This window comes from Kogia breviceps, chromosome 3, assembly GCF_026419965.1.
Source record: "Kogia breviceps isolate mKogBre1 chromosome 3, mKogBre1 haplotype 1, whole genome shotgun sequence".
NCBI classification, from domain to species: Eukaryota; Metazoa; Chordata; class Mammalia; order Artiodactyla; family Physeteridae; genus Kogia; species Kogia breviceps.
In genome coordinates this window covers 2,630,952-2,643,014 of record NC_081312.1, presented here as the reverse complement: position 1 = coordinate 2,643,014, position 12,063 = coordinate 2,630,952, and the positions used below count along the sequence as shown (strand labels likewise).

General features: G+C 49.0%; 1 protein-coding gene across 11 annotated transcripts in view; it reads left to right on the top strand.

Annotated features, from left to right (window-relative positions):
- The window catches only part of TRAF3 (TNF receptor associated factor 3), a 117,951-nt gene that overhangs the window by 78,700 nt on the left and 27,188 nt on the right, over positions 1-12,063 (top strand). For all 11 annotated transcript variants that reach the window (XR_010839376.1, XR_010839375.1, XR_010839374.1 and 8 more), the window contains 4 exons: positions 5,396-5,641; positions 7,335-7,386; positions 10,174-10,278; positions 10,897-11,064. Coding sequence is in view for 6 of the 11 variants with exons in the window: in XM_059058250.2 (XP_058914233.1) it covers positions 5,396-5,641; positions 7,335-7,386; positions 10,174-10,278; positions 10,897-11,064 (571 nt within the window). In the remaining 5 variants the exon portion in view is untranslated. The remainder of the gene's footprint in view (positions 1-5,395; positions 5,642-7,334; positions 7,387-10,173; positions 10,279-10,896; positions 11,065-12,063) is intronic.

Sequence of the window (12,063 nt, the reverse complement as noted above, 5' to 3'; positions counted from 1 at the left end):
TTTTTTCTGTTTTGGGTCTCTTGTACTTCCATATGAATTTTAGGTTTAGCTTATTAATTTCTGCAAGAAAAAAAAAAAACAAGCTAGGGTTTGTTTTTTTGTTTTTTTTGTTTGTTTGTTTGTTTGTTTTTTTGTGGTATGCGGGCCTCTCACTGCCGTGGCCTCTCCCGTTGCGGAGCACAGGCTCCGGACGCGCGGGCTCAGCGGCCATGGCTTACGGGCCCAGCCGCTCCGTGGCATGTGGGATCCTCCCGGACTGGGGCACGAACCCGCGTCTCCTGCATCGGCAGGCGGACTCTCAACCACTGCGCCACCAGGGAAGCCCCAAGCTAGGGTTTTGATAGGGGTTGAGATGAATCTGTAGATCAGTGTGTGTAGTATGTTAAGTCTTCCAGTCCATAAACATGGGGTATCTTTCCATTATTTACATCTTGAATGTCTTCAACAACGTTTTATGATTTCCAGAGTACACATTGTGCCCTTCTTTGGTCACATTTATTCCTAGATACTTCATTCTTTTTGGTGCTCTTTTAAATGGATTGTTTTCTTAATTTTATTATTGGATTGTTCATTGCTAGTGTATAGCAATATAGCTGGTTTTTATATATTGATCCTGTATTCTGCAACCTTGCGGAACAAGTTTATTAGTTCGGCTTGTTTTTAGTTGATTCCTTAGTATATTCTATACACAAGATTATGTCATCTGAAAATGGGAAAAGTTTTACTTCTTCCTTTTCAATCTGGATGCCATTTATTTCTTTTTTTCTTGCCTAATTGCTGAGAAGGGGCTTTTCAAACAGGCTTTGAGCTAAGATGAGGAAACAGCGTGATCCCATCAGACTTCCCGACCCCAGCTGGAGGAGAGTGTATCTTCTCTGTATAGTGCTGCAGAGTTTGTAGAGGGATTCTCTGTGTAATATATCAGTGACGCCTGGTAGTGCCATGAGAATTAGGGGTAGTAATTCTTTTTCCTTTTTTCACGGGAACAGAAAAAGTGAGGCCCAGAGGATAAAAGCTGTGCCCGAGGATCTGCCTCAGGGAAGGGGCACCGGTCTGTCCTTCCCACCCAGACCCCTCAGGGCCACATGCCCTGCCTGTCCGGCTCCTCCCCCAGAGCTCCCAGTTCCTGGCTCCCCTCCACAACCAGCTAACGGTGCTGTGTCTGCCTGCCCTCCTTCTTTCCTCCTCTGCTAGAATTGGAATCAGACCACAAATCCCACTCAGGAAACCCCCCATCTCCCCCAACTAGAGGTGCTAGCCTCCTGTTTTGAAGGTCCGCAGCCCTTTGTAACCTCTCAGGTGGCGTTTCTCGGCGTCTGCCGCCGCTTGTACCTTTTAACGCTGGAGTGCTCTCACCTGCCTCACGGCTCCCGCAGAGGCCCCTAAGGGCGGGACAGTCTCCTTCATCCCCGTGCCCTGACACGCGAGGCACAGAGCTGTGTACGTTGTAGGTGCCCAGCTATCTGTTGAAATAAAATGTGGTTGGTTTGGTGTACCTGTGCAGTCACTCACCTGAGTAAGGGCTCTCCCACTCTTGGAGGAGGCCGGCAGGTGTGCCCTCCAGCGTTGCGTGGCAGTGCCTGCCGACAGCTCTGCAGAGAACCTGAGATGTGCTCACCAACAAGGGCAGCAGTGCCCTCCAGAAAACCCGGCTGTGGCCAAAACAAAGTCGGAGCATCAGTGCTTGAGTGAAATGAGCTACTGTCCTCTAAAATAATGTTTATTAGTTTACTAACCATTGGAGGAAGTACACAATGGACAACCTTTTTAGAAAGATGTTTGCTAGTGATTATATATGTATACGTTTTTTAAAAATTTATTTTTGGCTGCGTTGGGTCTTTGTTGCTGTGCGCAGGCTTTCTCTAGTTGCGGCGAACGGGCTTCTCATTGCGGTGGCTTCTCTTGTTGTGGAGCACAGGCTCTAGGCACGCGGGCTTCAGTAGTTGCAGCATGCAGGCTCAGTAGTTGTGGTTCGCGGGCTCTAGAGCACAGGCTCAGTAGTTGTGGCGCACGGAATTCGTTGCTCTGTGGCGTGTGGGATCTTCCCGGACCAGGACTCAAACCTGTGTCCGCTGCATTGGCAGGCGGATTCTTAACCACTGAGCCACCAGGGAAGCCCCGAGCAGTGATTATGTATTTTAAAATGCACATCATCTTTGACCCAGCAGTTGTGTTGCTGTGTGCTTTCCTAAATATACAAAGATGCATTCAGGAGTGCTCACTGCAGTTTGTTTATAATATAAGCCAATACCAGCCTAGCTCGCCACGAGTAGAACTGGTAAACCATGCAGTGGAGTGCTGTGCGGCCCTTCACAATAATGAAGTGCATCTTTACATGCTGATGCGGAAAAGTGCCCAGGATACATTATAGGTGACGAAAGAAAAGCTGTAGGTTAGTTTGCATGTACAGCACAGCTTGTGTAGAGACACGTTTTCCTCTGTGTGCATTTGCTGTTTTTGGACATCTGCGTAGTTGCACTGAACACCCAGCGGAGCGTCTGCCTCTGGGGGGTTGCAGTCGGGGAATCTGGTACTTACTCTACGCGGTACCCCCGTGTCTAGTTGTTATTGTTTTCTCTGTGAGCAGGTACTGTTGTTACAAAGAAATCTTAAGGTCCCCTCCTGTGTCAGGCACTGCCCACAGCATCAGGCGTATCCACTTTTGGTTTTAGTCTTACATTTTAAAGTGTATGACACTATGTATAAATGTCACGAATTAACCAAACCCAAATGGAAGCAACCACCTTAAACAGTTACTTTGTAATTTTCTTGGTTAGATTTTAAATTGAAATATAATTCACATACCATGAAATTCACCCCTTTAAAGTGTCCAGTTCATTGGTTTCTAGTATATTCACAGAATGTGCCATCGTCCCCAGTATCCAATTCCGGAACACTTTGATCACCCCAAGAAGCCCTGTTCCCATTAGTAGATGCACCGACTCCCCCCAGGCCCTGGCAGCCATGAATCTACTTTGTGTCTCTATGGATTTGCCTATTCTGGACATTTCACGTTTAGATAGTTTTCTCCTTCCTTACTTGTGAATATTAGGTAAAGGAGGTCAGGTATTTTTCTTGTTCGTGTCTAAGCACCGTAGGGCCTCTTTCCCTCCTTCCCCCAAAGGCTCGTTCTCCAGTCAGCAGCTTAGCTCAGGAGTGGGCCATGCGTGGGCCAGGACGCGGGGCACTGAGCAGGGCTGTGAGAGGCCCCTGGGGCCCGCTGCAGAGATACCCACGCCAGCACCTCACATTCCAGGTGAGTCCTGGCACACCTGCTGGCCGCAGGCTGCGCTCTCTGCCTTTCAGGACAGGCTGCTGTGACGTCTTCCTTATGTTCTTGGGATACTTGCATCCATTCGCTTATCTTAAGCAGCCTATAAAAACCAAGGATCTAAAACTATAGTCTTCATTTGTCTATACGGAGTATGACACGTTATAGGTAAAGGAACATTTATTATTTGTCATTAACTTGATCTTAAGTTAATTGTCTCTCATATTTGAAATAGGAATTCACCTCCAAAGAATCAAACATTTCTCACTAAAAACTTTATTGAACACGCGGCTTCTTTACGCACTATAGGACAAAATACTAAACCAAAATTGCAAGTAGCTTATAATCTAAGCAAGGGTTTTCAAGGTATGAAGCTGTAAGATCAGATGTGAGATCTGAAGTTTTCTTATCCTGTTTTTTTTCTTTTTCTTTTTTCTGGTTTCACAGAAACACAGTTTGGTATGAGTGGCTCAGACCTCACCTTTCCCTCTATTTGTTAACTCAACAAATGTGTATTTTTGAGTTGAGATAAGATGAGAACCTTCTACCCATCAGACACGAGCAGTTCTAGATGCCTGGTGTTTGTCAGTCAACAGAACAGATCCAAAACCATGTTTCTGGGGAGCTTGCGCCCTGCCACAGGGAGACAGGCCGTGAATAGACCATAAACGAGCCGTCTTAGGGGAACGGGCCGAGGGGTGGAGTGTGGGGGCTGACTAGGGTGGGCCTCCCTGAGGGGGTGGGAGGGGCGTTCCCGGCGGGGAGCAGTGAGCCTGGGGTCAGCCTCTGCAGAAGGGCAGGGGCACGGCCAGTGGCAGCAGGTCGGCTCCTGGTTGACCCTTTTCCCTGATGGGCACCTTCCTACTTAGCATCTTGGTGAACAGGATTCTAACCAACAGGTTGGTGAGCAAAGGGTCGCTGGCCTTTTGGGGTCATTTTGAAATCTTCTTTGTTTTGGTTTCACAAATAGATTTCATAGGAGGCTTCTATGCTTTGCACGATAATGTGCTATTTGTTAAAAGTAACCCAAGTGTGGCTGAAAGACCAGGTCATTTACCTGTCACATGTACTGCTGCCTGTGTGGTTCCTACACGTCCCAGCTATGAAATGTTCATTCCCTCGGCCCCATGGAGAGGAAGGAAGAGGCGGCCTGAGCAGTGAGGCGGAGAGAGCTGGGCTCTGCGCCCTGGTTCCCGCAGAGCCCGAGTCTGTGGCCCGGCCTGCCCGGTGAGGGGCCTCAGGCTGCGGAGGGCAGGGTGGGCATGCGGGCCGATGCCCACAGCCTCGTGAGGAGAAAGAATTTGGCCCTTATTTCTGTCAGCAGCAGAAATCGATGGATCGAGCGGGAGTGCAGCGTGGTCTTGAGAGACCTGGTGAGCTGGGAAAGAACCTTCTCTGCAGGGTCACCAGATGTGCTGCTGCCGAGGCTGCTGGGCCTGGGGGGGTCTTCGTGGCAGGTCTCCAGGCACCTCCTGCTTTGCCTGGCGATGGGGACTCACAGATGGGGACCAGCCACCTGTGCGCTCCCAGAAGGCAGAGGGCACGGAGACCCAGCCCGGCGTCCCCTCCACCGGCCCGCCCCGGGCACAGGGTCCCCACAAACCCAGGACGCACCTCCCAAGGCTGCAGGGCACAGGCTCAGTGCATGGGGCTGGGCGGGTGCCGCCCCGTGGGCAGGCAGAGTGCGAAGGACCCCAAGGGAGGTGCCATCGCTGGTGAGAGGAGCAGGTCCGGCCTTGGGCTCCACAGTGACACTGCCCTGGGTCGGGTCGTATCACCTGGCAGCGCAGCGAGGCTCACAAGGAAATGAAATTGGCTGAGAGCAGCTGTGGCTCCAGCCATGCCATCAGAATGATGCGTAGAATTTAAAGTTACAGCAGAGTATCAGCTGTATTTTAAGTTAAAGAGCCTTGATAATGCAATTTGTACCTTGTAGCAGGTCCTTGGGTGGGAGGTGTGTCTGATGGCAGTGTCCTGCTCCGTCAGGTGCTGGAGGCTGGAAGGGCACCCGTGTGTCCTCGACGCTGAAGGAGAGCGCACGCGCTGGCTCTCCCGGGCCTCCCGTCAGCACCCTGTGCTTCCCGGTGTGTGTCTCTGATGGACAACCCCCTCCACCCCCCACAGGATGGAGCCGAGTAAAAAGCTGGACGCAGCCGGCGCCCTGCCAGCCAACCCCCCACTGAAGCTGCACCCCGACCGCGGCGCCGGGCCTGCCGTCCTGGTCCCCGAGCAGGGGGGCTACAAGGAGCGCTTCGTGAAGGCCGTGGAGGACAAGTACAAGTGTGAGAAGTGCCACCTGGTGCTCTGCAACCCCAAGCAGACCGAGTGCGGACACCGCTTCTGCGAGACCTGCATGGGCGCCCTGCTCAGGTGGGTGCCCCAATGCAGGGGACCTGGGCCTGGCCCGCAGACTCAGGGAGCCCCTCCCCAACTTCTCCAGTGAGGTCTTGGCCCTGGTGCCCGGGTCTCCATCTGCGTGGCCAAGTTTTGCTGGAGGCGCTCACGGTATGGGGAGGAGACATCCCGTCTGCAAATAACGGTGGGGCCCTTTGGGGCGAGCGCCTGGGGACTGGGACTGGGGGACAGGGCCACGGGAGGGATGGGCCAGGCCGAAGCTGAGTGGAATCCAGTGAGTGTCAGGGAACCCGCAGCAGCCCTCACGGGCCTGTCAGCTGGGCATTGATGCCATTTAGAATCACGGGCGTCAGAGAGGCTGGAGTTTTACAGCAGAGCTAACGTTGGCTGAGAGAGCATCTTCATTCATCCCACAGGTATTTCCTGGGCAGGGTGCCGGGCACTGTGCTCAGCCTGGGTCCCCAGCAGTGGACAAGGGCCAGGAAGGCTGCCCCGCTGCTCCTCCAGACCCACCACTGAGCGCAGCCTCTCCCTCCCGGCACCCTCCTGTGGGTACTTGCCGCCGTGCTCTCATCCACTCATCCCCAGCGGTGAACTCAGCTTTGTCAACTTGTGGGTAAAATAGCCCTTGGTTGGAGCTTAGTGATGGCAGAGTAGGCTCAGAGCCCCTGATTTCCCTGCACTTCGGCCCCGCGGAAGGGGCCGGGGGCTGTTGCTCTTCTGGTTTCGGCCCTTCTTTGCCTCCTGAGCTCCTCGTGCTCTGTGCTCCGCAGGTGTCGGGGTCCCGCCCAGATGCCACTCAGCCCCGGGCTCTAAGGATGTGAAAAGATCCCCGTGATTAAAACAGTTTGGCACGAGCTCCATATTAACGCGGGCTGAATGAGTGAGCTTTTATTTTAAAACGCGTTAATTTCCTCCTGCCCCGACCCTGGCCCTCCTGCCCCTCCGCAGGGCCCCAGCGCACTCGTGCCCACCCGCTCCCCGCTCCTGAAGCCTCTGCTGCCGCCCCCTGGCCTGGACTCCTGGCGCCTTCACGCTGTCTAGGGCAGGGGCCCTGTAAGTAGGCTGGAGCGCTCAAAATTAGTTTTTATTTTTAATCTCTAGGAGGTGGTTTCCAGGCCCGGGATGGGTGAGAATCAAGTCCAAACAAGGGCAGCATGGGAGCAGTGGCTGGTATCCTGAGTTTGGGGACAAGAATAATGTAGGAGACCAGTGGCTTCTTTAGACAGGGTCAGCTTTAAATTCCCACACTGTTCAAGTCCACGGGATGGCGTCATCCTTTCACTACACTGTGAAGGAAATAGCCTGTGGATAAAGCATTGGCTGTGCTTACAAAGCAGACCGTTCGGAGGCTTTCCTGACAGCTGTGGACACTCACGCTGAAGAGCGCCTTCACAGAGAGCCGCTTTTGGTTTCTGAAATACAATTTCACCTTGAATTGAAGGGGACTTTCCAAGAGGGCCTGATCTAAGCTGTTCTGCTTAAAAACTTCCTTATGAAAAATTACTATTAAAAGAAGAATTTTAGCCCTTTTCTCCTATTTAAACCGTATTTAAACCAAATTCACCGGGGCATCCTGAAGCTCTGGTGGTTGCTCTGAGCTTCACACGGCAGACGTGACCCTAAAGTGAATGGTTCACCGTATCCAGTGGGTTCAGATGAGAAGGTGGCTTTCACTCTAACACATTTACTGTGTGTTTCCCCTCAGCTCCTCCAGCCCAAAATGCACTGCGTGTCGAGAAGGCATCAGCAAAGACAAGGTATTCTTGGTTTTTAATAAATTATTTTGTCACTGTTTTGCGCTGGCTAGTGCCTCCCACGTAATTTGCATCCAATGCCCTGGCTCCAAGTTTCTCTGAGTTGACAGCTGATGGAGCAGGGTCGAGGCAGCGGACTGTGTCACATAAGCACCGGGACAGATGGGGCAGATCCTCTGGGCAGGTCCCCAGCCACGTGACCCCCGAGCCTGTCTCCTCACCTGTGTCAGTAATGGGTTCACCTCCCAAGACCCCCAGGTGGGTGAGGAGTAAGTAAAGTGCAGAGATGTGCACTGTCATCTCGGGTCCTTATCCCAGGGGCCTGCACTCTACCTTCAAGCAGCGCTAGTCTGAGGGGTTCCATTGGATTTGCTCTCTCCCTGCCCCCAGGAAGCATCTCGAAGTCATTAAGGCACCTGTGAGATTTCAGCCCTTCCCTCCCCCGCGTGGTTGAGAATGCCAGCGAAAGCTCACGAGGGCCCTACAGATCAGCGCACAGGGGCCCTGGGCGCCCACCAGCTTCCCCCTGGGCCCTGGGCCCTTCTCACCCATCCCTCTGGTCATCCACGCCCTGCCACGCCCTGCCAGGCGCACTTCTAGTTTGAAACGACTCGTTCTTGAAGTACTTAAAATATCAATAAAAATATGTGGTTCTGATATTTTGATTAATGAACCTAACAATTTTTTAAATGTAGGTCATTAAATTGTACAGTAAAATTCTCACTCTGGGGTTTCCCCATGGCTTTGTTATTAAGCAGCACAGGTGAGTGTGGTGATTTGAGGGTTGCTGGTGACAGGTGCCCATGGGCTGCCAGGACGGGGCATTCGATGTCACCTGTTCTGGGTGGTTCAGAGACAGAATTGGCCAAACGTCCATGTACCTGTTCTTCCTTAGCATTTACCTGCCACTAAACACTTCACTTAGTTTGGAAGGGATTGTTTTTAAGAAAAACAAATCACTCAGTTCTACCTCGTCTTAACATGGCAACCTGTTAACTTGTTAACGTGTATCTAACCAATGTGACCAGGAGAAGAGGTTGAAACAATGGGCTAAGATGAATTTTTTAGTGTCTCATTTCATTATTTGGAGTTATGCCTTATTTTTCAATGGCATTGATAGCTGAAGAAGAATTACTAGATTTGTTGAAGAATCATAAATGAGACTGACTGAAGCCGTGGATCCTCGTGGGAAAATGTGGGGCTGGTTGGGCCCCAGGAGACCGAGATCAACCCGTTGGCGGGTCACTGAGGGTGGTGGCCACCCCAGGGCCTCCACTTCCCCATCTGTAAAATGAGACAGTTGTAGTAATGATACTAGATCTTTTTCAGCTCTAAAATTCTGTACTTTTATTATTCTGATATTTTCATTCTATGTTTTTTCTCCCTAAAGGTAAATGATTTAAGAAACTTAGGAAATTCCCTGGCAGTCCATTGGTTAAGACTTGGTGCTTTCACTGCCGTGAACCCAGGTTCGATCCCTGGTCAGGGAACTAAGATCCCACAAGCCATGAGGCATAGCCAAAGGAGAAAAAAAAAAAAAAAAAAAAGAAAGAAAAGGAACTTAATGGCACAGAAAGGAAGCTTATTTATTACTGGTTAAAAATACCTGTTCTGTTTACTTTAATATCTAAAATTATGACCTTTTTTTAAAAAGTCATGTTTACAAAGGATTAGATTTGACTCCCAATTAGTTTATTTTTAACTTTTAACAGCTGTTGATGCTATTTCTTTTCTTGTGGAGTCTAGAAAGGCATATTGAGCTCCCTGTTCCCCCTGTTACCAAGTCAGCGTGTGGGCGTTTCTTAGAAATGCCTGAGGATGAGGATGGTGTAGCTTGTGTTGTTAGGAGTGAGAGTATTTGTTTTCCAAGGGAAAAATGAAATTAAAGGGAGGTTTTCATTTTCAAAGGGAAACATTTTCATTATTGGATTAACCCCAGTCTTTGCAATATATATATATATATATATATATATATATATATATATTTTTTTTTTTTGGCAATACGCGGGCCTCTCACTGTTGTGGCCTCTCCCGTTGCGGAGCACAGGCTCCGGACACGCAGGCTTAGCGGCCATGGCCCACAAGCCAGCTGCTCCGCAGCATGTGGGATCTTCCCGGACCGGGGCACGAACCTGTGTCCCCTGCATCGGCAGGCGGACTCTCAACCAGTGCACCACCACGGAAGCCCTGCAACATATATTTTTAAAAGTTTCTTACATAGCAGATTAATGCTTTCTTCTTGGTGAAAAATGAGTTATTAGTGACATAACCTTAGGAGCAAGAACCAAACTAAATGTTTTACAAACCATCTGCAAAATGTTATCTTTTACAGTAGTTTCTCTCTTTCTCTGGCAAGGATCTATAAAGGCATCAAGTTGTAGCGGGCTCTGCCCTGGTCTCTTGATGGGAGGTCCCACCGCGGCAGTGCTGGCGCCTGGAAATCTCCAGGATCTAGATGTGAACTTGGTCCTGGTGTGTCCTCGTCTTGAGTGTGTCAGTTAATCCAAAATGTGTGCTGCTCCAAAGTGATCTTCAGTTGTTCAGTATAACTTGCTTACTTTTGGTTTATCTAATAAAAGGTGGTAGTTAAGGTTTTATTATTTGCATTGTGTCTCTTAGTGGGGGTGGCTCCTCCATTCTACTTAGATTAAAATGGTTCTTAGTGCTTTCTGAGGCCCACTTAAGGGATGTTCTCATGGTTTTTTTACAGTGGTTTTGCCTTGTCTAAAGTAGCAGCATGTGGAGATTAAGAAATATTAATCCTCTAAAATAGCTAACTTTCAATTTCAGGTGTTTAAGGATAATTGCTGCAAGAGAGAGATTCTGGCCCTTCAGATATACTGTAGGAACGAAGGCAGAGGCTGTGTAGAGCAATTAGCACTGGGGCACCTGCTGGTAAGTAGGGATGTGACGTGTCGGCTTTACATCCAGAAATACGAGTCCATGCTCAGTACGATGTGGCCCCTTAAGATCATGTTTGCATTAATCTTTCAGACACAACCAACTATGAAAGCAGTCAGAGCCATTTGGGTATGAAATGTTATTTTTAATGACATCATAGGCAGAACTGTCAATTGGTTTTTGAACACCCCACCCTATTTAGAGTAGAAAAATCTGAATTGAATTTTGACTGTAGAAGGCCCATTTAAACCTTCTCCTTTTTATAACCATAAAATTCCACATAACGTCTTATGTTTTTTTGATTAGTATCATATTTTATCCTGGAAAGATATTTGAATTGGAATAAAACGAAGTCCTTAGCAGATAACCATTTATTTGTCCAGGAAGAAGAGTTAATTGACTTAATTCTTCAAAAGCAATATAGTTTGCGTAATCATTAAATGGAACATGAAATTCAGTGTCTCTTGATACATTTGTCACTCTTCTTTGTGAAAAGCTGATCTAGCAGCAGATGGAAACGTTTTTTGTGGGATTTAATTGCATAGAGGCTAGAATTTGGTATTTCAGATCGGAGTTTTGCCGATTAAGAACTTTGAATTGTCTGTCTTACAGGTGCATTTGAAAACTGATTGCCAGTTTGAGGAACTTTTGTGTGTCCGTGCTGACTGCAAAGAGAAAGTACTGAGGAAGGACCTGCGTGACCATGTGGACAAGGCCTGTAAATACCGTGAGGCCACGTGCAGCCACTGCAAAAGCCAGGTCCCGATGATCACGTTGCAGGTGCGGTGTTTTCTTGTTTCACCCACCTTCTACTCCATCCAGATGTCGTTTGTCCGCAGAATAGCTTGTTAAATGACTATTCTAACAGAAATAAAGAGAAAAGATAGGAGTAAATAGCAAATTTCATCTGACTTTATTTCAGAGTTAAGCTTCATTTGTTTTTCCCATTTTGATTTATGCAATTAATTTTCCATTGCCTAGATTGACTGCCATTTGGGGTGCCAAAATAACGAAGACCGATTATTCAAAAAAGGTAGAATTTTTCACTTGTGCCAGGGAATAGCCTCTAAAATCTTGTTGGATTGCTTAATCATTTTACAGCTCCATGACATAACCATCACTTCAACAGGGTAATTTATCCTGCAGTATTGAAGTGCAGCGGTCTCTCCTGGAGAGAGATGAGAATTTAAAATATTTTCATGCCTCCATTATTTTGGCACGGTTTTATATTGTGCGCGTGTTAAAATCAGATCACTTGTATGTAAATCAAAGAGAAAAAGGTGTTGGGATGGAGGACAAACTTTAAAAAGAGTCAGTGGTGTAGACACCCTCAAATATTTGTTTTGTTGAATACGTGTTTTCTGCATACCTGCTGTGTACTGGGCACTGTTCTAGGAGCTGCAGGTTCAGTGGTGACCTTCATCTTCCAGTGGGAAGAGATCATAAGTCCTATGAAGACAAACTGGCAACAGGAGAGGAGGGGTGGTCAGGGTGGGCCCTTCTGGGGCATCAGGACAGCGCAGGAAGAGCCCCGGGGCAGAGGAAGCAGCGGCGCGGCTCAGGCTCTGAGATGGAACAAACTCAGCAGGTAGATTTCCCTTTGCACAGAGCAGAGGCGCGGTGCGAGGTTGATGGGGGCAGCCTTGAGCGAGGGACAGATGCGGTCATGGTTAACGCAGAGCCAGTGGGATTAGCCGATGGCTCGAGTATGGAGTATGAGCTTGGAGGACGCCCAGCATTTGTAACTAGAGCAGCTGGACCGACCAGAGTGTCCTACCA